Consider the following 26,253-nt stretch of genomic DNA (forward strand, 5'->3'; position numbering starts at 1 on the left):
CTGGGGGGTCTCAACCTCCGATGGTATACCAACATATCTCTGGTTGTTCTGATCCATTTAGTTTTCATGGCAAGAATACTGGGGTGGGTTGCCATTACCTTCCCCAGGGATCGCATTTAGTCTGACCTCTCTGTCATGACCTTCCTGTCTTGGGTGGCCCTTCACGGTTTAGCTCATGGCATCACTGAGGTGCTCAAGCTCCAGCACCACGACAAGGTAACGATCCTTTGCTGAAGAGATGGATGCTAGTGGACTCAAATATGCTGTTCATGCCATGGTAGAATATATTTTGGCTGATCTCAGAAATCTATCCCATAGAAATCTACAGTTTTAGTTTTTGTAATGATTTATGTCTTTACAGTATAGATGAGCATAGACAAACGATTGATTGATTGATTGATTGATTATGTGCCATCAAATTGTTTTTGACTACTAGCAACCTCATAGATAGATTTTCTCCATGACAATCAATCCCTAACTGATTCTTTCAAATCTCCCAATGGTCCACTCATCACCACAGTAACAGAGTTTATCCACCTTGCTGCTGGTTGTCCTCTTCTCTTTCCTTCCACCTTTCCCAGGATTAGAGCCATTTCCAGAGAACTGGGTGTTCGCATCATGTGTCCAAAGTAGGATAATGTCAGCCTTGTCATTGTGCCTCAAGTGAGAACTCTGGGTTGATTTATTCGATGATCTATCGCTTTGTTTTCTTGGCTGTCCACTGTATTCTCAGGAGTCTTTTGCAACACCACCATTCAAAGGAGTCAGTACTCTTCTATCCTACTTTTTTAAAGTCCATTGTTTGTTTCCATAGAGTGTCACAGGAAATACCACAGCTTGCATGATTCTGATCTTTGTAGGTATAGACACATCACAGAATTTGAATATCTTTTCAAGGCCCTTCATGACTGCTCTACAAAGTGCTTGTCTGCAGTGTATTTCTTGATTTCCTGTTTCTTCACTGTTGATGGTTGATCCCAAAAGGTAGAAGCTATCCACCACTTTGATATCTTCGTTGTCAGTTCTATGGCTGGTTGTTCTACCTGTTGTCATTAGTTTGGTCTTCTTTATATTTAATTTTAGTCCCAGTTTTCCACTGTGCTCTTTGACTTTTAGTACTGGGGCTTGCGGATCCTTTGCATTTTTGGCTTTCAGGGTAATGTCATCAGCATAGTACAGGTTATATTTTTTCTCCTCCAATTTTAAAACCACATTCATCTTCTTCCAATCCAGCTTCCTTTAATATATATTCTGCATATAGGTTGAATAAATAAAGGGAGAGTATGCAGCCTTGTCGCACTCCTTTGCCAAACTGGAGCCAGTCTGTTTTGCCATGTTCTGCCCATACTGTGGCTTCCTGACCTGTACATAAGTTTCTCATGAGGACAATGAGATGCTCTGGGATTCCCATTTTTCTGAACACTTTCCACAGCTTGATGTGATTGACACAATCAAAGGTTTTTCTATAATCGATGAAGCACATACTGACATCTTTTTGGTATTTTTTGGCTTTTTCAATTATCCAGAATGCATCAGCAATAATGTCTAATGTTCCTTGGCCTTTTCTAAAGCCTGCTTATCAGGCATCTCTGTTTCCATATAGGGTTCTAATCTGCATTGGTTGATCCTAACCATTATTTTGCTAGTATGTGAAATTAAGGATATTGTACAATAATTTCACTATAAGTCTCCCTTTTTTTTGGTATTGGAATGTAGATTGATCTCTTCCAATTGGTTGGCCATGGTGTTGTTCTCCAGATTTGCTGGCATAGCTGGGTTAGACCCTTGACTGATTCTTCTTCTGTTGCTTGCTATATTTCAGTGGGTATTACATCAGTTCCTATAGCCTTCTGACTTGGTAATGACTGGAGTGCTGATCTAACTTCATCTTCTAGTACTAGAGGTTTCAATCAAAGAGAATATTTGTAGCTCAGGGTTGAACTGTGGAGTCCTTGGTGCTCTCTGAGCCTTGTTTTCTTGCAGACATTTCATTGCCAAACTAGGCAACACTTTCAGTACAAAAAGCAAACCCCACTCCCTTTTCACACTGAAGATGTTGCCTAGTCTGGCAATGAAACATCTGCAAGAAAGCAACAAGGCTGTGTGAGCACCAAGGACTCCACAATACTAGAGGTTCTTGTAAGTAAGGAATATCTTCTAAGGTATCTTAGATGTTGACGTCTCTACTGTATAGTGTTTCAGTATACGCCTTCCATCTTCCTTTGAGTTCCTTTGAATTGGTTACTATCTGTCCATTGGCATTATTTAGCGTACCATTTCGAGGTTGGAACCTCCTTCTGAGTTCAGAGATTTTTTAAAAGACTTCCTTTGTTTTTCCATTTGTATGGAAATTGTAAACCGCCCAGAGTCGTTGTATACAAGTTGGGCAGTTGAGAAGTTCAATAAACAAATACAATACTTTTTTAAAAAAAATCTCCATCTTCATTGCCTTTACCAGTGTTGTTCTAATACTGCTTCTTGTCTCTTCTAACAGTTCTCTGAAACTCTTTGTTAAGTTTCTTTCTGGGATTTTTGGTTTTGGCTTCTCTTCTCTTTTCTTCTCTGCTCTTTTTGGAAATTTCCATGGTTTGTTCTGACATCTTCTCTTTCTTCATTTTTAGAAGTCTCTTTTCACATTCATTCTTATAAACTTCTTTAAGTTCATTCCATAATTCCTCTGGTTCTCTATCAATGAGGTCAAGACATCAAAGCGCTTCCTAATGTTCTCCTTGAAAATGGTGGATATATGTTCAAGATCGTATCATGGAAACTGATTGGCTTTCTTCTTCTTTAGTTTAACTTGGAGCTTGACATGAGCAGTTTGTGATCTGTTCCACAGTCAGCACCTGGCCATGTCTTTGATGCTATAATTGAGCTCCTCCACCTCCTTTTAACAATAATATAGTCAATATACTATATACTCCATCTGGTGATAACCATGTATAGAGGTGTCATTTTGGCAGTGTCAGCTATGAAGAAATCATTGGCAATCATTGGATTGATAAGTCAGTCTCCTACTTCATTTTGGTTTGCTAAACCATACAATCCAACTACATTTTCCTCTTTCCTGTTTCCAACTTTGGCATTCCAGCCTCCAATTACAAGCAGCACATCTTGCTTGCATGTTCTGTCAATTTCAAATTGAACTTGATCATAGAAGCCATCAACCACTTCTTCTTCTGCATAGGTGGTTGGAGCATAAACTTGAATGATTGTCATATTAAAGGGTTGTCCATGATGTCTAATCAATATTGCAGTATTTGGTCATTGATTGCATTGTAGCCAAGTACTGTTCTTTCTATACTCTTCCTAACTATAAAAGCAACACAGTTTCTTTTTTGTTTGTCATGTTCTAAGTAATAAATGATGTTTCAGTTTTCTGACTGAAAGTGTCCAGTTCCAGTCCATCTCAATTCACTGATGCCTAAGACGTCAATTTGTAGTGTCATTTCATATTTTACTGTGTTGAGCTTTCCTGTGTTCATGCTTCTTACATTGCATGTTCCTACTGTAATTCTATGTTTGCAGCTTTGGATTTTCTTTTCCTATATAACATCAGCAACTAGATGTCCCAAGCCTTTAATCTAGCCATGTCATAAACACTATTAGTACTCTGAAAGATCCTCAGCTCTTCCTCAGTAGCATGTTGAGTGCCATCTGACCTGAGGGGCCCATCATCCAGGAGTATATCATCAATCATTTTATATTTTCTATCGATGTGGTTTTCTTGGTAAAAATACAGGAGTGGTTTATCACTGCATTCTTCTATGCACTATAAAATGATATCTTGGCTATTATTACTACAGTGATTATCCTCTACTGGCATCTTCTTACACTGCTGCTGCCCAATATAGGTGCCTGTTGCTTTAGCTGGGCAGCTGGGATGACCTTCACGCCTTGGGTGACCCAGCTGGGAATATATACTCTTGGGCTACATCCAGCATTCTTTGCTCATCCCTCCCAGGGACACCCCCCACCACAACAAGGAGACAGCACAGCTGGACTTTTGGGGTGGGTGGGTAAATATTTTATTTATTTTATTATTTAAATTTATATCACCGCCCTTCTCCCCCAATGGGGGAGACATACTATACTAATAGACATACTATTAAGGCAACGGGCTAGAATCCAGGAGACTGAGAGTTCTAGTCCCACCTTAATAGTAGTACTTTTTTTTAGAAATTTATTTTTGAGAGTAAAACTCTTTCCCAGATGAACAATTAAATCTTTTTATGGGGTAAAATGATAAAAAATATATATAGTGGTACTTATACATTTAAGGGGGGGAATGATTGCTTGTTTAGTTGTGGCAATAACCCACTGAATTTTCATCTAACAGTCTAGGAAAAGGCATTTAAAATGTTTCTTTGGAACAACATAGGCTGACCCCCAGACTATATATGTATAGCTGTTCAACAGTTTCTTCTCTTTTATGAATCCTGTCTCGGAGAAAAGGCAGAATAATATCTAGCTATTTATTTACAGTATGTATTTAAGTCCCTGAACGCCAGGATACTGACTGGTTTGACAACATACAGATTCAACACCTGTTAAAATCCTGACATACTAAATATCCCTACTTGTGAGCTGAACAATATGTTTTTTTGCTGATGTCTACAGCAGGAGGAAAGATAAATATTTCTGGGGAATGAGGAACCTGCTGCTTGTAATCCAAACTGAACTCTAGACCCTTGGTTTAAAATATGTCATTGCATAAAATAGATGCATTATCTCATTCATATGAGGTTAAATCACGACAGTCCTGCTGATCCTGCAGCTTTTGATTTCATTTCCCTTTCTCAGAAAAATGGAACAGGCAGTTTGAGAGCAAAAGATCTCTAATTCTGTCATTATATAAATGCAAGAAATAAAAACATAATTCAGTCCCTCTGATATGCAAGTAAGGCTCAAAAAACTTGTCTGGATTCTGGAAACAAATGTGCAATTACTGGAAGATTAGATTGCTGTTCTCACAGCTACAGTTGGTGTAATCAGTTATTGAATCTAAGAGGGCAGTTCCCTTTCCACACTGGCACTCTGCATCTTCAGTGACTGTTTATGAAATACATAAAACAAGCAGCAGGTTTTGGTGTTATTTGTTCCTCTAGATTCCCTTTATATATCAGTAGGATCCACGTGAAGCCCTGCTGAGATTTGGAGGCAACGTTATGAAAAATTCAGACCCTCCAAAAGGGGGCAAACGCTTATTGAAAGAGCTAGATACAATGCAAAACCTCGTCTTCAGACTTCGGTACAAGAAAGGCTCCCAGCAGGAAAGAGCTGCGCATGAGCGTTGTCATATGTGCTTCATTTTTGGCTGAGACATCTAAACTGCTGTAATTTCATTTGTGGTTTTATATTGCATTTAACAGCAGCCTGAGCTGAGAGAGGAGTTATTGCTTTCTCTCCTAAAGTGCTTTGCTTCATATCTGTCTTTTATTATTGGTGTTGTGTTTAATGTGCATGTAATGTTGTCTCTTCTGATATTGCTACAGCTCCTCTCTTTGAAACCGAGTGTACGTATGCAGAGGCTACGCTTGATGATTTTCTGGCCTGGAGTGGAGGACAGCAACCTTGCCCTTCTGGACCATTCAGGAGTTATGATTTGTGTAAATACTGGATGTATGCTGACTATAAGTACATTGCTAGGCTATTTGAAGACAAGCCAGAGCATTTTCAGGTAAATTTATTTTCCTTTGTCCTTCATTTATCTCATCAAAATGATGGGGCGATTCAGGAAATCCTGAGCATTATAGAACTTTTCTCTGGTGTACTGAAAATTAGTGTGGAGATTTTTTAAAAATACTTAATTTCATTGCTAGTTTTCTTCCCAAGGACTCAAGCACAGTATATGTAAACTTTACAGTTTTGTTTTAATAGAATCACAGCGTTTGAAGGATCCATATAGGCCATACTCCAACCTCTGCTCAAATATGGAAATCTGAAGACAAAGCTTTCCCAGTAAATGGCTAACTAGTCTTGATTTGGAGGTCTTCATTAAGGAAGCGGCCCCCATCTTTCTGAAGAATGTATTTTATTGTCAAACTATTCTTACCATTATGAATTCTTTCTGGTGTCCAGATTGCCTGTAGTAACATATGGCTGTGAGAGCTGGACCATGAGGAAGGCTGAGAGAAGGAAGATCGATGCTTTTGAACTGTGGTGTTGGAGGAAAATTCTGAGAGTGCCTTGGACTGCAAGAAGATCAAACCAGTCCATCCTCCAGGAAATAAAGCCAGACTGCTCACTTGAGGGAATGATATTAAAGGCAAAACTGAAGTACTTTGGCCACATAATGAGAAAACAGGATACCCTGGAGAAGATGCTGATGCTAGGGAGAATGGAGGGCAAAAGGAAGAGGGGCCGACCAAGGGCAAGGTGGATGGATGGATGATATTCTAGAGGTGATGGAGTCGACCTTGGGAGAGCTGGGGGTGTTGATGACCGACAGGAAGCTCTGATGTGGGCTGGTCCATGAAGTCACAAAGAGTCAGAAGCAACTGAACAAATAAGCAGACACATCCAGATTGCTGGAATTCCAGATGGTATTCTTCTGTAACTCAATCTCATTAGACCTAGTCTACCTTCTGCCACCTTCTGTATAAAGCCCTTCAAGTATGCTTGAAGAAGACTATCTCATCCAAGCAGTCTTCTCCAAGCTAGACACACTCACTTCCTTCACAAATTCCTTGTAGCATTTGTTTTCTCTAATCAGTAATAATCATTTCATTCTTCTGAGTCCAATTCAGTTAGCTATAGTGGCCTCTTCTTACAATATTGCTTCCAGAACTGAATGCAGTGTCAGAATAGCCCTGTGAGGATTATTAGGCTGAAAAGCAATAATTCAGTCAAGGTCACCCAGTGAATGTCCAGCTTTATCAGATTTCAGCCTACTCTTCCATACTAGCTATGAGTTAACACTGTATTGTTTAGATCTCACAAACATGCTAGATAGCCTTATGGCATAGCTACTATATGTTTTCATACTTTGTTCTACCTCTCCCAAGCTGTAAAATAACAACACTAGCTTATCTTATTGGGCTGTTGTAAAGATTACTGATACATTCAGTGTGAAGCACTTCACTATTCAATTAAACATTAGATGAATAAATGAAACACTATATATGTTGAACACTATATGTTCAATGAAACACTGTGACTAAAGAATACACAACACATGGCCCTCGAGCTCTTTTGGGCCATAGTCAACAGAAGTGTGGGGAGCTGTAATGGGAACTGTAATCCAAGAGCAGCTCCTGGACTACACGTTGCCCGTCCCTGAGGTAAGCAGTACAAATCATTATAACTTATGGAGAGGCAAGATAGAAAGGCTTTCGATAAATACATTTAAAGAACTGGAAAATCAGACTCTGCTCAACAGATACTCAACCAGAGGAAGCGAGAGAGAGAGAGATATTTCATTATCTGTTAGTGATGAAGAAGCTTATGCATGCCAATGATATATACTATTAGGAGTGTACGCTCCCCAAAAGTCACCCAAGATGAGCAGTCAAACAGTCGTAGAAGAGGGGCCAGTACAAATACAATCTACCAGAGAAGAAAATGGCAACCAACTTCAGTATTCCACAAAGGAAGCCAAATGGATAGTAACAAACAGTTTCATGTCAGTGTGGCTCTGGAAGATGAGCTCCCCATGCTGCTCATTATTTTTAAAAAATGACAATTATGTCAACAGGCAAAACCAACCCAAAGCAGATATGCAGAAAAGAAGTTGAAGTAATAACAGACGCTATATTCTAAGCAGAAAATGCACAGGAATGGTGACTATAGTCATGAAATAAACAGAACCTCTGCTGCTTGGGAGAAAGACTATGACAGATCTAGACAAAATATTAAAAGTGAAGAGACATCACACTGAGGCTGTGTGAAACAAGGCTGTGGTTTTCCCAGTTGTAACATATGACTGTAAAAGCTGAACCATCAAAAAGATGAATGAAGAAAAATTATCCTTTGAGTTGGGTGACAGGAGAAAATGGAGAACTGGACTGCAAAAAAAAACTAGACGAAGTAAACACAGACGTCTCACTGGAAGCACTAATAATGAAACTGAAGTTTATTTTGGACTCATAACGAGAAGGCAAGAGTCACTGGAGCAGACTCTGGTGCCTGGGAAATTCAAAGGCAACCGAAAAGAGGGCAAGGGAAGATAAGGAAGCTAGGTGCTAATGACACGAATGTGAGTTCTCAAACATTCAGAAAAGCAACTACTGATAGACAGTGCTGGCAAAACGATGTTGTGAAGAGTCGAAGCAACTGAATGACTGAACAGTGACGACAGCAACCAAGACGGTGGCAGACAGAATGGCAACAGGAGTGAAACCTGTGCAAACGTCTCCCGTTTCCCTTTCTCACACAGAGCAAATACATGCTTTAAAAATGCCTGACTGTCTGTTGTAACCTGATTTGGTTACAGCACAAACAGGCCTTTAAAAAAATCTGATTAAGATACTGAGCATTATCAGTGTTGTTTTACCAGCCAAGAAACTTGCTACCATTGATAATTTGTCTTTTCTAAATTTCCATGGCGATCTGCTGCTTTTCATCTAGCTTTTATTTATGTATTTTTCTAAGGTGACTTGAAGGGTACAAGAAGGACAGTTACCTTTTTTTATTCATCATGATTAATTGAGCCTTTTAGAAGTTGTTTGAAACTTAGATTGCATTGTTTATCATTTACAGTTGTGTGGCTTAAGGTAATGATTCTATTATTTTAATGGGCAAACAGTATTTCATGTCATCCAGAATGTTTGTTGTTATTTTTGTTGTTAACTTGATATTACATTACAGATTCTGACCGATAAATCAAAAGCAAGATAAATGTATACAGCTTAAATAGAAATGAGAGCTCTTAAAGTGACATATGGGTGTATTAGCTGTGTTGTAAGTAGCAAGCAAAATAAATGTAATTCAGAAGTAATGTGCCATCTGTTATGGTTGGGATACTTACAAACTGCATTTGTTTCAGCTATGGATATTTTTTATTGTAAGAAAAGAAAAGAGAATGCAGCCCATTGTGTCAGGATTTCAGTACTCACCAATTCTTTTTCAGTTCATTGGGTAAAAACTATTTTGCCCATAATCTGTCAGATATTTATTGAGGCTGTAGCATTTTTTAAAGGGGCCCTTTTTTAATCTAATATTGATTATGTTCTCTCTCCTTCTCCTGTAGTTTCAACAGAATGCAGAAACCAGTTAGGTGTGAGATTAAAATGTGGAGATGGTTATTACCCTTAACTTTATCACTGAAATAGTTGTATTGGATTTAAAATTTTATGGCTGTGGAAAGCTGGAAGAGCAATTTTTCCTTTGAGGTTTCTTGAAGCTTCTGACAAATGTTTGCATTAGGCTTTTGTATTTCTTTCTTGTAGATCAAGTAATACCCTGCTGTTACCTCATTAGTGGGCAGCTTAAGCATTCACCTGCATGATTCTCCAGTATGGAGTCTCAGAAAAATAGCTATACCCTTACAAGGAGTTAAAACTGCCTTATAGAGAATTGGGATACGTTAAATGTTGCAAAAGTTTATCCCTGAAGCTGGAGGAAAAAAGCTAAAAGAATGAATTTAGGAGGAACAGTGGGGTTTTATATATCATATGCCTTGCATATGTTGATATAGTGCTTCATATTGGAGAAGCTTTTGTGCTAGATTCCATCAAATTTACAATGAAGCCTGAGGCAGTATTAAAAGGTCAATATGTGGAGGAAAAGGTATTTCTGGATTCTGGGCCATTCTCTGAAGAAACAAATCTTGTTTTCAGAGGCCATTTTGTTCTCCAGACAGGAAACCAAAGGCACAGTCTCACCATTTCATGAAAGAGCAGTCTTTACTTCTCGCTTCCTTCTTCCACCTTCAGTGCATTCTTTTTTTGGGGTGGGGGCAGAATGGGAGGAGAAGTAAATGTCTTGAATGGATCAGAATGCTCTGACAACTCTGTAAAAGGCAGCATACATCAAAGATCCAGTGTTATCTTCTGTTATCTGCTGCACATTTCCTGATAGCTGTGGTGTATTGAAATAGCCAGTGTGGTCTAGTGGTTAAGATGCAAGACTATGACTGGGGACACCCAGGTTCAAGTTCACCTTAGCCATGAAGTTCACTTAGTGTCTTTGGGTCAATCACTTCCTCTCTGTCAGGTCAACCTACCACACAGAGTTGTTATTGTGTGGAAAATTACAAGAGGGAGTGCCATGTATGTTATCTTGAGCTCCTGAAGAAAGGCAGGTTATAAATCTACCAAATGAATACAATTAATTGTTCAATTTGCAGATGTTGTGGAAGCATTACAAAATGAACATAATAGAAGATGGAAGTATATGGCATCCCTTTCCCCCCAAACAACAAGAACTTGTAGAGTGAACTATATGCACATTTATTTCTACATTGGCAGCATCAAATAGAAATATCCTGACTCAAGAATGTAAATGTATTTTGGGATCAAATATGTGTTAATATTCAAAAGATCCTTAAAGTGGACTTACAAAAAAAAACCCAGAACTGTTTCTCTTGGGATTGATGGAGAAGCAGCTTGAGAAACAACACAGGACTTTGCTTTTATACATGATTACAGCATCAAGACTTTTATATGCACAAAGATGGAAACAACCACAAATTCCTACAGTGGAGGAATGGATGATTAAATAGATGGAACTGGCCCAAATGGCAAAGTTAACAGCATTGATAAAAGAAAATACCGTGTCTCAATTTGTTGCTATTTGGCAACCACTTTTAAACTACTTGCTCGTGTCAGAAAAAAATGAAGTTTTGATTTTGGGTTTTAATGATTAAATTATTTGATTTGATAGAAATAATGTTACTAAGGTTTAACTAATGGTAAGAGATTATATTTGTAAATGCATTTGTATCTGTATTGGAGAAGGTTGGAAGTCACTTTCTGTTTCTGTTTTCTGTCTGTTTTGCACTTTTATAGTTTTTCTTTTTTCTTTAGCCCTGTACTCTGTCTTTTCTATCTTTTCTATTTTAATTATACTCTGAAAATTAATAAAGTTCTATATAAAAAAAAAAGAATGTAAATGTATATCATCGGGTCCTGCACAACAGAATTGCTCAGTAGAGGGAAAAAAATGTTTTGGTCCCAAGGCAGTTGGGCATATCTCTGTTTAACTGGTTTCAGCCAGTAGGTTTGGAAAAATACATGCTCATAGACCAGCTACCTGGTGATGTTGATAGTACTGGGATAGGTCCAGTCTGATTTTATATAAGACCCCTGTATGGAAATATTTGTGTGCATGGCACTGGGGAGAAGGGGAGAATACTAGCTGTTCTAAAAATAGGTTTTAAATATATTTTATATATAAATATGTAAAACATAAGTGGTCCAATTGTCCTGTTTGAACAAATGGGCAGTTCATCATCAGTCTTTTAAAAGAAATTGTAAATTCTTGATTTAAGCAATTTGGCCTTGAACCTCGAGCCCTATAGAGTAATTACAGCAGCTGCAAGAGAAAAGTAAAAATGTGGCAGGATCCACTAAAACAGACAGACAGACAGACAGACAGACAGATATAGATAGATAGATAGATAGATAGATAGATAGATAGATAGATAGATAGATAGATAGATAGATATAGATATATAAACTCATCCTAAATAAATGTGGAATAGATTGATAGCTGACACTTGGAACAGGTCCTTTTCAAAAGCCACAGGCTTGGACCACATTTACAGTTTTTTCCAATTTAATTGAATGATTCCTATATTAACACTGGTTTACAGCGAACTTGCCACCAATCGTATTATATTTTGAATTCAAATCCATCAATAATTATTTACCCAAGGATGTTGAAGGTTATTTGATAGCACTTCCAAATTATTCTGGTTCAATTTACAAAAGTATATGTAATTATTTTACGGTTGCCTATTTTATATTTGTTTTTATTGGCTTTGATTCTAACTGGGTGTCCAGGAGCAGAAAGAGGTCTTCTGCTCAGGGACATAACTAACCGGAGAGGAAGAATCAAGATGACCTTACACTTCCTACATTTCAAGATCCTTCAGACTTCTAAAACAGATTTCATGGGGCATGAGACTACAAGGGGAAAGATGTAACATTAAATGTTGCTTCTCTCCTTCTCTGGTTGGAGAATCTGTGAGTAGAACTCTGCTCACTGGAAGCTCAGCGGAAGCTCGGGTGGTGTAAAAATACATACATAGATACATATATACGTACATAAATATACAGGATCTTGACATTGTTCACCTATTATGTATTCCATATTTTCTGTCTCCTGAGAAGCTAGATCACAGTTCCCAGAATTCAGCCTTTAGCCATGTCACTTGAGAATTCTGGGTGTTTTTGTTCTAACTCTTTGGAAGGCATTATGGTAGAGAAAACTGATATATTCTCTGTATTTATTGCGTAGAAAATCATTTCTTTCAAGAAAGTGTTGCCTACTTAAATAAGGAACCAAAACATTTGGAGATAGATGCAACAAAGTCTCTTTTATTGCCACGCTCATTACAGTGACCACTGGGCTCCTGGCCAAAAGAATGTAAAAGAACTCCAAACTACCCAAAATGTAGCATAGGAATAATAGAGCAATGTAAACCATACAGTGACCTTTACAGCTGGAATTTAACATCTGATAATACTATGGGATGACCTTACTATGGCTATCCCAGCACTTCTACATTCTTCTCTACTAACGGGACTCTAACTGCCCTAATTACAGATACTAACCGCATGTACCCTCAACAATGGTGTTTATTGGGCCCATCCACTGCCTCCCTTCACACCAAAGGAAAGGCAGCAGCCTGGTTTCTGTTACCTCTCTCCTCGTTCCCTCCAGGGTCATCAGGTGGCTTTGGTTTGCCTGCTGCTTTGCATTTCTGTGCCTTTCCTGACGCTTCTGCTGTGTACAGGCCATCATATTTGGCAACCCTCCAAAAAGAAATGAAGAGAAAAGTTACGAAGATGCTGTTGATTTGTATAGCTAAAAGTAAACCACAACTAGAGAGTTAACTAAGAAGAAATAGATGGCATTAATGGTGTCCTCATCGTCAAAGAAATTGGCGTTGATACACTCATCAAATTGGAATGACATTTTGCTTATTGGTTTCCTTTCATTTCAAAATTACCTTCCGGGGATTCTGGACATATGCCACTATTAATGCCCCCAAACAAACAGCATTATAGAATATTATTTCTTAGATTTGTTGTACATTTAGCAATAGAGGTATGCTGATATGTTACAAAGTAGAAGAAGAGATAATCTTAAAAACCCAGTGCAGAATCTTTCCTCCAAGTAAGATAATTACAGTGGGCTACAAGCACCCAGGTTGATACTCCTGTCACTGTCTGTCTGGGGAGTTCTTAGTCCATCTTCCAAGAACTTTTCTGAATGAACCTTGGCAATAGGCAACCTCCACCATCCACAATCAGTAGCACCTGAAGCGGGGGAAGGTAAAAACAAGATGGCATATGTGACATTATGATCCAAACCCCACTCCTTTTCTATGGATGTTGACATCACATATGTATAAAAGGGAAGGGACTTAGACTGTGCCACCACACCTACCACCTTGCATATTTTGACACCCACCCCCAAAGATGCCCAAGAACAATGACATTAGAATAATCAAATATGCATTGTAACGTTACAACACAAGCACCACAAATGATGTTAATTATGTCAATCGTCTGGATCGCCTTAGGATATGCCTTGGGTGATGTCCAAACCAACATTTTGTCCATTGTATCTGAAGTCTGCTAAATGGGAATCTGTAAAATCAAGGTTTTACTGTATTATCTTTGCAACAGGACATTAGATGGTCTGACTTTGGATTTCCTGGAAGAAATGGAAGGGAGAGCACTCTGTGGATTGGCTCCACAGGAGCAAACACACCATGTCATTTGGACTCCTATGGCTGCAACTTAGTGTTGCAAGTGCAAGGCAGGTAAGAAGAAATAGACAGTTACCCTATTTATCACTCTGCTGAAGGGATCCCTGATTTTTTGTTTTTTCTGTTAAACTGTTCTGATTTTCAGGGCTTTTTAATGGTGCATAGTGCCTAGCCTCATCATTAAGAAAGTGAAATATTTTAAAATGAGAAAATTGGTATCTGTTAATTAAATCTCTGTAGTTAATATACATATAAAACCTTACTAATTATGGAACAAGTAATTATGCTTATTGGGTGTACAGTCCCTTGTTTTCACACATATATAAGGATGCTCCTTTTCTGAAGAACAACTTATGCATTAAGCACGTACTAAGGGATGGGAATAACGCTACTGCATTTTTCTGTTCTTCCATTCTGACTAGGTCACACTGAATCCTGGCATGAATGCTCCATTCACAGGGGCTTCATGCATTAAAAGTTAAGACAGGCTATGCAGATAGGCTACCAGCCAGTAACAAGCAGAGTTGAACATTTAGAATGGGGACCAATCTAACAAACTTCCTTTTTTCATTGTGATCATTCCTTTTTCCTTGGTTTCCTTTTGTCTCAGGGGTTACACAAGCTAAGACTCCAGCACTCCCCAGAATACCCTCCAAAAATTGCTGCTGACTTGTCATTTATAAACTGAGAAGGAGAAACGTATCAAACACATGGGTAGCAATCCTATTTACTTTAAATTACGTTCCGTTTTTGCCCTAATCATGCCACCTTTTTGGACTGTTACCCCTAGCACCTTATTCAGAAGTTAAATGTGGTCTTTGACCCCCAGTGTATCTACCTGAAGTAAATGGAAGCCTTTATATCTCCCCCTCTTTCAAGCAAGAACTGTGAAGAATGATGGGAATATTGGCAACGTATAGGGTTGGTGAATCCAGATGATATCCACTTGACCAACAGGAACATGGGAGCCTGGATCATTTTATTATTTTCTTGTAGGGAAGATAATTCTAATTTTTGGTTATTCAGGTTTCCCTTTTTCTGTGCATTTTCCAGTTTGATTTTTTTTTAATGGGGTGACCAGAACTGTAATACAGCATTCCACAGTAATATTAGAAATCACATTTCAAATAGCTTGGAAATTGCCTTTTTCTTTATTGATGCACACAGACTTTCTTTCAATTGAGATGTCTACTCATAACTTAAGATTTCTTTCCCAGGTCATTATTGCCAATTGAGACCCCACCAATGATCTGTGAAGTTGAGTTTTCCTCCAAAGTGCACAACTTTACTCTTAATGCATTGGGTGTTTTTCATTTTACTGCCCATTCCACAAAATGTTTTGGCTTTAATAAATATTTGGGAACATCCTTCCCTTGTGTCTTCTTATAAATTTGCTCTCTGTGTTATAATTTACAAAACTCCTTTATGTGCTTGTTTTGCTTTTGCTTGCAAATTGAAAATACAGCATTGTGGCATAAACTCACATCCCCACAAACAATTTAGAAAGCTTGTGTTTTGCCACATTAAACTGTGGGCAGAAGGTTCGTGGGTTTGAATGCAGTGAATCTACAATAAGGAGGAAGCTGAAAGGATTTATTGAGCAAAGTAAACCATAAGAGTAACTTTCACTGCAAAGTATAATATAGACAGGAAACATTTACAGCCAAGGCAACATTGAATGGAGGAATATAAATGTAAGACAGATTCTCATAGTCCTTTAGCTTCTGGAAGTGCTTCATCCTTGTCAAAGGCAGCAGGACATTCCCCAGATTATTCCAGCTAATGCACAGCATCACTCTTAGGCTCAGGTCTGTGCTCAGGCTAATCCATGGGTAGATTTCTCAGTTTATATAGTGTGCAATTGCACTTGTTCCTACTTCTAATTTAAGACATGTATTGTTTCTGCTGCTTGAGTAGTAGTTATCCAAAGCTTGTGTGAAACAGTGCCAGGTCATCTGCAGATAGCTGGCCTTGGAATTAAAAGAAAGTTTTGAGCTAGGCTGCATGAAAGAACAGTTAATTATGGGAAGCAACTGGAGGGGTGCAGAAGCTTGTTTTCAGAGATCCAAGCTATTCTATGCACAGACATACCGGAAAAAAAATTTTTTTATACTGGAACACAGAGAAGGACTAGATCACTCAAACTTCCTTGCCTGGGTAATCCTCTTCTGCTATAGCACTTCAGCTTGATGACAGGATTGTAGTCAGTACCCCAAGATCTCAGAAATCAGCTTGGATGTTTTACTTGAGTATGTTTCCCTGGCTTGAAGCCTGATTGGATGCAGAGAGACTTGCTTTCAGCTAAATGGGAATGTAGGAAGTTGATTTTTACAAAGTTAGACGATTTGTCCCTTGAGCCAAGCTCTGATAAGTGATATTCTTCAAGATCTGTGACACAGAAGCCCTTTACAGCTTTGCAATCCGAAGCTTTTAACTAGGAGTGCCAAGGTTTGAACACAGTAAATGCAAAAACATGTGGCGTCTGCAGCCTATAGCATCCTGCTATACTAGCGTGGTGAGTTGATGGTGCAATTTTTTGGAGACAGATCTTCTGGCCCAAAGAGAAGCAGCATGTGCTTATCCATCAGAATAGAAGCAAAGCAAGGCTTTTCAAATATCCCATTAAACTCTTAACAATCTGAGGAACAGGGCTAGGTATCGTAGCCGTTTACAGGAAACACTTGATCTGACAATTACAATTTTGGACACCTTGTCTCTTTTAGCTGAAATATGGTGGCTGTTTCATGCAGCATAACCCTCAGGAAAAATGAACAGATCTTCTCTCCCATCCCGAATTACAAGAGGTGCAGGAGATGCAAAATATTTTGTAATGTGTTAAATAAAGGCATTCAAACCAGGACAGATATATAAATACAAAAATAATAGGAAGTCTTCCAGTGACTCAACTATTTCTGTGGCATAACTTGCAGAATAAGTAACAATACATAGAGAATGCTACCAGTTTGAGGAGTAGTGTTCTATTCTATACAGAATTGATTTACCAAAAGTAAAACTCAATAACAACTGACTGAAGTTTATTGTATTGTTTTATTGTTTTTCTTTGCAATATTATCCAAGCATGTTTGGTCCAAATTTATAATTTGAACTGAAAAACTTCAATCTTTTTACAGTGTTCCTTAACTATTTACTGCAGATTCCCCCAATCTAGGGTCCCCCAGAAGTGTTGGATTTAAGTCACCATGACCATTTGTAATGCTAGCTGGGTATTATGGGGGTGGCTAGCCAACACATCTAGGGAGGACAAGTTAGAAAAAATGGATTTACAGCATTTATGCTTTATGTGCTTTTTCTGAATTTGGGTTCAAATCTTAACTCAAAAGGCAGTTTGCTGTATAGTATGGGTTTACACATCATGCTAAGCTATAGTGTGTTGGGCTTGGCATAGCATGCTGTGTGAACACAACCAATTGTGATTTTTGTCAGTAAAGCACAAATATGCAATCCATGGCTTATCATGATGTGTGAACTTAGGCACAGTCTTGTCTATTTGCAATTGTACCATATAAAACTTCAAGGTGCAAGTTTCCATTATCTCTGTCTCCAGGAAAAGGTGGCATCTGTACCCACCCGAAGACTCCAGGCTACTTTATCCTACCAGAATTCCATATGAAGAATCTAGTGTATTCAGCAAAGTCAATGTGCTTAATCCAAATCTGAGGCAATATCCGTTGTTTAAAAAAGCCCGAGCCCATGTGATTACACTTGATCCTGGCCAGGTATTTTTTCTACCCTTACTTTAGTCTGCTGTTTCACTAAATATGAAATAGAAGTAATGAACTGAATGTGAATGGGTGTGAGCTGGGGCGTCTAATATAATTTCTTATTTATTTGTTATACAGTGCTTGGTGAGGGGGGTAGTAAAATCTTCCTGGTTTATGTAGTTTCATGTCTTTCAAGTGAAAATTGTACTTTCTGAAAGAAATGAAAGAAGATCTTAGGTGTGTTTTTTTGGTATGCAAGGATCTTTGAATCTTCTGCTTAAGTTTCTAAGGTAGCTACAGTAGAAGCTACCTCTCCTTTGAGAGTAGTAACTCACACAGTTTGGACTTCAGAAATGATTATGCAGAACCAGCCAAAAACTTTTACATTTTCATCTTGATGGATAGTTCCGTAATGGAAACACTTGCCCAGCAGCTATCTCATTTGTGTTTACAGTATGCATTAGCATTCCAATGGAAGCTTTCAAAGTACTTTTAACAGTCATGTGAAAGTTGATTAATCATACTTTACTGGAGGAGAGGGCTACAATAAGTGAACAGCAGCCTTGTGAAGGAGTTTTCTATTTGCCAGAATTCTAGGAACTCAGCCCCATCAGCTTGATGCCTTCCAAATTAATTACTCACTTTTTATTCTAAGTATAGTTTGCATTACATAATGAACTACTTTTCTTAGATTTAGGCTGTAGCCCTATAGTCTCTGATGTCACACAGTACCTGGAACGTGTCCTTTGAGGCAGTATGACCCTCAGACCAAAGAAGGTTCTTATCCCTGCTATACTTACCCACCTCTATTCACTTTTGGTATTTTCTTGGATGTACTCCAGAGTAGTCATGTCTGGAATTGCATTGATGTCCTTCCAAACACTTGTCATTGCATTATGTTGCATTCTGTATGGCATGAAAAATGGCTATAATATGCAAAACATTCCACATTAAAACCATTTCAGGTTTGAAGCACCCCATTTTTTAGCTTGAAATCCTTTGAATGGGAAACAGCTATTTTAATTGCAAAATGGGTTATTTTGAGTATTCCTCTAGCGTGTTAAACTTGAAACTGTTTTGCCTTGGAAGCACAGCTGTTCTGAATTCAGAATACTTCCAAAATGCTTCTAATGGCCTGTCTCAGACTCACAACTCACTCAAAACAGGGTGTTTAGAATTTGAAGCAGTTCAGATTTGAAATGTTTTACACACCCCGATAAATACCTTACTGATACCAAAACCTGAATGAATTGACTTCTGAGTTTTCTGTGTTGTCCTTTACATTTCACTTTGTTGTTGTTTTTTCCTATGTTTCTTTCTCAATGACAGTAGGATATTGCCTTGCATTAAGGTTGGAAACCCAATGCAGACTGTCCATTTCAGTGATTGCAAATGGTAATGAAGCTGGAGTATCACAATTTTTAATTAAGCTTAAACTAATTAGAAGTCAAATGTTGTTCAGAATAGAAGACTGGTAGCAGAGCTTCCAAAATTCTACCAAACAAAGCAGAAGTTGAGATGCACTTTTTTCCTTGCAATCACAGAAAGCAATGGTATCAAACCAAGCTATATCTTCAAAATAATTTTATGCTAAGATTCTCCAAGGATGTCACTTCAGAAATACATGATTGAATGTAATTCAGCTCCTAACCAACTATGGAAGCATAAGTGACAAGAAGTTCTGACCCAGTCTTTTCCTCAACATGCTACGTGACCCAGGAAGATTACGGAGTTGTGGCATATTTAAGCACGTGGCCACCATTTTTCCCCTGTCTTCTGAAGGATTACAATCTGAGGAGGAGTCAGATTCCTCTAACCTTCTGGATGAAGTAAGGCAAAGAATTATCTTTAATGTATCCAAGCTTCATTAGGGTAGGTCTGTCCTACTAGATGATAAAACCTAATCTGTCTAACGTTGGAAGGATATGATGATCCAGTTTAATGAAAAAATCCTTTGGTAGTAAAGGAAGACATTCTTTTAACAGATATTGTTAAAACAGAATACAAAATATTATGTCTGCAAATACAGTTATTTGAAGGTCTCCTGTCAGGATTACTTTGTGGTAATTTTACACTACTCTCTATTCTTGTTTGGCCAGGAACTGTAATGTCATGGATTAAAATATTGCAACAATGCAGAATTGAAAAACTAAAAGGTGTGTTTTGGTATTCAGCATACCAGCTGTGTGTAGTTGGATATTGGGTGTGAATATTAAAAGCAACTTAATGTACCTAATGCCATCTTCTGGCCACTGTGTCTCATTTCACTACTTATTCTTATATTGATGACAGTGAGGAATCTTGGTTGCCATATATATATTTCTTCATGCAACCTTGGTCTTACTTTTGGATGAACAGAAGCCAATGGAAAATAATTTCATCATTTTAGAAGATTCATCTAATGAGTTATGTAGGCTAAATTTGGGGGAAATTATAAGGTGGCTTCCTTAATTCTGCCCCATACTTAAATGTTTGACATGTCCCCTATCTTTAAAGCATCTGTATGATTTTCACTGACAGCCAAGTTCTGGTAGGGTTCCTTCTGTCTCACTCTGGCACCTGCAAATGGTAATTTGAGCCTGTGGGTTTATAATTGCTTCCTTAAAATGACAGGAGAGCAGTTTGAAAGATTCCTTTTTGAGCCTCTGAGGGTTTTTTGTTTTTGTTGTAGTAAATTAGCCTCAGCTAGCTACCTGACTGACTCCAAAAGGAGTATTGAGAAAAACCACAGCCCCCCAGAAGCAGCATCAAGAGATGTAGACAGCTCCCAGCAGAGTGGCCTCGTTTTCATACATTCATAGCTCTTCTTTTTCCATTTGTGGAGCACAAATGTAAAGTGTAGATCAAAAGCTGTCATCCAGTATGGAGAAATGATTTGATAGGGCATTAAAGGGGATTGTAATCTCCATCTCTCTCATGCTATGATTACATTCACAGCTCAGAGGTGACTTTTTCGCCTCAGAAAAATCACACCCACCCTCTGAATAAACATGGAAAAGCTGTGGGCAGATTTAATATGGTGTAACAACCTACTTCTTCAATGAGAAGACATAACAAGAGGCACTGGCTTTGGGCAACCGGTTTATGGGGAATTGTGGGAGCTGGACTCAGAAGCCACCTGGAAGGGGCCAGCTTGAAGACAGTTATCTTGCAGTTTTTGTTTTATTCAATTGCCTAGGCCCAATTCAGTGGCTATAAAATTTATTCAGCCACTGCATCAGCTTTTTTTTAAGCTTCAGAAGGACATTATAATATTCAATATACTATTCTGTTCTTCTCCTTTCTTATTTATTTATTTATTTGATTTCTATAGCTGCCCATCTCAGCAAGTGACTCTGGGCGGCTTACATCAATAAAACTATGAAAGAGTTAAAACAATTACAATTAAAATACAAAATAAATACCAAGATAAATATACATGGCCGCCAAGTAAGCAATGTATGGATGTTTATATAACCTAAAAATGGGACCATTCACACGCTGTTCTATTTCTATTGTTGCATTTCTACTGTTACAGGTTCAATCACAATAGTCAAGGTAAGAGAAGCTAGTATCAGTGGCAAAATCATAATCCTAAAAAGAACCATGACTATCTTTGAAGGCTTAAACCCATACATGTGCACGCACGTGCGCACACACACACACACACCCAAACCCTTTTCTCACGACAAGTCAGTAGATCTATATAATAAACAAATACATGGGGGAGAGAAGGAATAAATGGGCCTATGTAAGTACAGATTTCTCTGCCCAGTTTAGGAAATGCAGGTATGTTGAGTTCCCTAAGCCAGAGTGTGGTTGGTTTGAATATGACTTGCCATGTTGTTTGAACATGGTTTGTGGTTTGTACACCATGGTTTATGGCTTAGCATGTTGGGTGTATCCAATCAACTGTGATTGGGTCCTTGTTTCCTCCAAGACCATCCACTCTGGGGTGAGGATCCAGAGACAATTCTTCTTGGTCACAGTTCCCTTGCTCTACAGCAGTTTCCCAACCCCCAGATTGGGATGGCTCCCTCCTTTCCAATTTTGTCTGTTGGTTTATTAACTGCCCAACTCCAATGGGAAGTTTAAGGAAGCCAAGATTTTTTTTCTGTAGTCTTTGAAGCAGAAGGTGCAACACAATTGGGGACTGCTATCTTAGTGGCATCTGGTTTTTAATGTGATGAGTTTGAGTTTTTCTGGTCTTATAATAGATGTTGTTTTAAATGCATTGTTTTACTATTTTTGTTTGTGTAAGCCACCTGGAATCATTAATGAGGTAGCATAGGAATGCATATAATAAATTTTTAAAATATGTCTTATTTAATAACAGTAGCTTAGTGTGATTTGTGAGATAGGCCAGTTTGTCCCTTCAAATAGTACTTTCCGAGAAAGATAAACAGGAGAGAGTTAGTGTCCTCATTCCTAGCTTATGGCCATTGTGTGAAACAGGATGGTGGATTAAATAGGTCATTGTTCTGATACAGTGTGGCTCTTCTAAGATTTTGAACTGATCTGATCTGTGCTCGCCAGACTAAAGTATAGATTGGAATTTGACAGGCCAGCGGACTATACATTTCTCTGATGTTTCAGTCTAGTTCTTATCTGAATACCTAAATGTATCTAAATACATTTAGGTGCCCTGATGATTATTAGGTACCAAATTTGCATCCCATTCCTCCAACAATGTTCTCTGTGTCACCTTTGATAACTTTGTATTCCTTCCCAATATTAGTTCCGATGTTAACATCAGTATGCTTCTATGTACGTTTTATGGTCTCTTGGCTTTTTATTTATGATACGTCACTTGCTTTCACAATTCTTAAGCAGCTCAGCATGAAACTGTACAGGAAGAGTTGTTGCTAGGCCTTTGCTGGATATTATATATTATTTTACTGTTTATTTACTTCTGCAAACAGTATAGTAAGCCTTCCAGCTGATTTGCAGATGTTTTGGGAAGATATATATCTCATGTGATTATTTCCCAAGGTATGCAGTGTACAAACTAAATCTTATTTTACAAAATAAGACATTTGTAGATTGAGTTGGAATTGGTGATTGGATTCCTGAGCAATGACACCCCACTCTGCAGTAGCATTTTGTTGAAGTTCCCAGATGTCTTTTCAAATGTTTCTCCTACTGTTTCTAAGAATTTTTCTTTACAGGAATGCGTTTTATATGTCTTGGAAGATGAATATCTGTTTCTAAATGATCAATGGCATCCTTATCATAAGTCAAAAATATATTTATGTCATTCTCATGTGACCACCCTATACGTTATGGGTAGTGTATGGGGAAATGAATGTTAAGACATGATTTTTGATAAAACATAGGATAATCACATTGAAAGGGACTCCAGATAAATCAACTTTCTCCAGCACGATATTCTCTGTTCAATGGAATAGTGCAGAAAATCATACACCACATTTATAAGTTTTTTTTTAAAATAGTTACATTAGTTGGATTTGGCAGAACCCTGGCATATCATTGATGAACATTTTCTGGAAAATCTTTGTGGATTTTCATGTGTAAAGGAATGTCTAGTATGTGTCTTCTTCAGAAGTATTTATAGAGGGGAAAATGTGTTGGGATCCATGCACTCTTTGCAGCTTGAAGTGACTTGCATTAGAAAAGCTCTTGAAAGATTATTCAGCTGAATTTTGCCTCTGCCTTTCTAAACCCAGTGAATTGAAAGAAAATTCTAACTCTTGCTTATATGTGCAAGAGTTCAGGCTTAAAATCCCTGTTGGAGACAACCTCTCATCCCAAATGTTCTTGTCAGTGGCTGTTTCCCCTCCGTAGTAAATATTGGTTGAACAAGACAGTGAATGGTTTTTGTTTTGGCTTGAGATAAAGCTGTTTTTAAAAAGCAGGAGAAAGTGAAACACTGAGGCCCTGAAGCATCTTTCCTTGCCTCCGACCTATTCAGCAGTAAGGCTGCTGATCATGAAGGTTATAGATTGCTTGCTTGTTTGAATTTGCATGTCCCAAATTCAAGATTACCAGATTGCTTCCAGGGCCAGGACACCGTTCGCTAGAAGAAAAGTATGGAAGAGGGCTTACTGACCTCATGCCCTGTTTTCAGACTTCCCATTGGCATCTAGTTGGTCAGTGTGGAAGAAATGTGTCCAGCTTCCCATTCAAGCCTGATGTCAAATTACTTATGCCTAACTTATTTCTAGGTTATATTTAGACCTCCCACAAGAGGAGCTGTGTAAGAACATTATTCAGATGAGACTAACGCAACCCAGAACACCAGAAAAAGGAAACAGACTTCCTATACAACATCTTCCAGAAAAATGGATACCCGCTCAACTTTATCAAAAAGTGCCTCACCACACAACCCACTACAGCACAACCAACACAAGCTATGAAAAGGATAACACTGCCATACATCAGAAACATCTCAGAAACAACCAACAGACTATTACAACCACACGGCATCACTGTTGCACCCAAACCAGCTAAAGCCTTCCAAAGCATCTTAAGTGAACCAAAAGACCCAGTAGCCCAAGAAGAAAAGACAGGAGTCACCTGCACCATACAGTGTAAGGACTGTAACAGCCACTATGTAGGACAGACAGGCAGAAGACTAGCATAGCGCATCCACGAACACCAACCAGCAGTCAGAAGACATGATGAAAACTCCTTAATCCTACAACACATGGACAGACTCAACCATACTTTCAACTGGGAAACTGTGAGCATCCTAAACCAAACCAAATCCAAAAAAGCTGGAGAATTCCTGGAAGCTTGGCACTCAGACAAAGCAGCCATCAACAGACACATAGAGGTAAACAACATTTACATACCATTCAAAAGAGACAATAGAAAAGCCAAAAGACCAGAACACCTCCCAGCCAGCAATCAGCATCCAGGTATGCAAAGATGAACACCAGGATTAACCCCAGATGAACAATCAAACAGCACAATACACCCTAATCAAGGAACTATTAACTCAGGGAATCAACCAAGCAGCAAACAAGAGCCCAATCAAGGAACTCCCAAGAAGAGAACAACACCTCCACCTGCACAAGCTGGACAAACCACAGTATATAAACAAAGAGCAAGGCCCACTCCCTCCTTGCACTGAAGATGTTGCCTAGTCTGGCAATGAAACGTCTGCAAGAAAACAACAAGGCTCAGAGAGCACCAAGGACTCCACAGTTCAACCCAGAGCTACAAATTTTCTCTTCGATTAGTATATTTAGATCTGTCTATTTTTTTAAAAAACCTGTGGTTAATTATGAAAAAGACCATTCGAACAACAAACTGTATGCTTATATTAGGCCAGCAACTGGTTCATGATGATAGTCTGTGAACTCTCAGTTTATACTATCCGGTTCTACTGATCTGTTAATTTGTAATTTGACAAGTTTCTACAATTTTATTTCTTTAATCTCTATTTCACTTAGTTCATTGTTTCATGAACTATTTCATGATTGCAGCTTTTAGTAAAGTCTGTGATTTTAATAGGACGTATTTTATTCCTTTCACTTTTTGTAAGGTACCCGAATATTCATTTGAATGGAAGAGTGGGGTAGAAGTACTGCAGGATATATTAACAATAAAAGTCGTAATTCCTTAGATGTATCAAATGCAAGTAGGGATCAGTTATAAAAGATTTTAAACTACTGTTAAAAAGAATTGTTCTCAACCCTTTATGTTTACAATGTAATGCTTTAATGCAACATCCATGTTGTAAGAAAAGAACGTTACAACTTTTCAATTCCCATTTCTTTTTGCTTCAGGTCTTGTTGGTTCCTAGACACTGGTGGCATTATGTTGAATCCACTGACCCCATCACCGTTAGCGTTAATTCTTGGATTGAACTGGTACACCTTTTCTCTCCATTTCTTAAAATTATTGTTTTATCTGTTAAAACTGTCAGCTGCAAACCATATGGAGCATCATAACTTGCATATTCATAAACAATCCACCAATAGCATAAATTAGGTTGGGTTAGTTTATAACAAAGATTGATAATAGAAGAGATGCATTACTGGCAGTTCTCCATAGCCGCAACTTTCCCACAACTTTGTGCTGGAATTTTTCTATATAATAATCTTGGAAATTAAATGAGGAACTTTCATTATGGAAAGCATGTATGCTACTATCAAGCTAAAATCTTGGCCGTGACATCTGTCTATCCTATTGTTAATTAATCTTATGCATATGTAGGTACAATAATTGCAGAGTAGTTATTAGAATAACCCCTTCTTCCATTCCCTTTCCCTAGCATTGAATCATAGATGGAAGTCCCACAAGAGGCCCATCCACTTATAATCTGTAACATACCCTATGCATAAATTATGCTGTATAATTCAACATCTTGATTGCATAAATTTATGCAATAAAATTATGTAGGTAGAGATGAGACCTGAAAGGTTGGTTTGTAGCAGACGTAGACTCACTCTCTTCTTTCATACAATTGCAAATATGTGGAGAGGATACTGGAAGGAAGTACTACTGAAGCTTGTTGGGATTAGAAATCATTCTAGGCTCTCTTGCTTGTGTGGTTAAAAATCTATATAAATGTATTTCAACATTTTTGACAGATCTCAAAGCAGTTCTTTTTTAGCACACGGCCAATAAACCTACATTCTTTGATCAGGAGACAGATCATTTGCAGAGGATAAGGAGGAGGAAACTTGAAATACTGTTATT

General features: G+C 38.2%; 1 protein-coding gene across 2 annotated transcripts in view; it reads left to right on the forward strand.

Annotated features, from left to right (window-relative positions):
- HSPBAP1 (HSPB1 associated protein 1) overlaps positions 1 to 26,253 on the forward strand; it is a 66,029-nt gene that overhangs the window by 33,443 nt on the left and 6,333 nt on the right. For both annotated transcript variants that reach the window (XM_063288795.1, XM_063288796.1), the window contains exons 3-6: positions 5,496 to 5,680; positions 13,800 to 13,936; positions 17,448 to 17,619; positions 25,338 to 25,421. In XM_063288795.1, coding sequence (XP_063144865.1) covers positions 5,496 to 5,680; positions 13,800 to 13,936; positions 17,448 to 17,619; positions 25,338 to 25,421 — 578 coding nt within the window. The remainder of the gene's footprint in view (positions 1 to 5,495; positions 5,681 to 13,799; positions 13,937 to 17,447; positions 17,620 to 25,337; positions 25,422 to 26,253) is intronic.

Source organism: Candoia aspera, chromosome 1 (assembly GCF_035149785.1).
Source record: "Candoia aspera isolate rCanAsp1 chromosome 1, rCanAsp1.hap2, whole genome shotgun sequence".
Taxonomy (NCBI): domain Eukaryota; kingdom Metazoa; phylum Chordata; class Lepidosauria; order Squamata; family Boidae; genus Candoia; species Candoia aspera.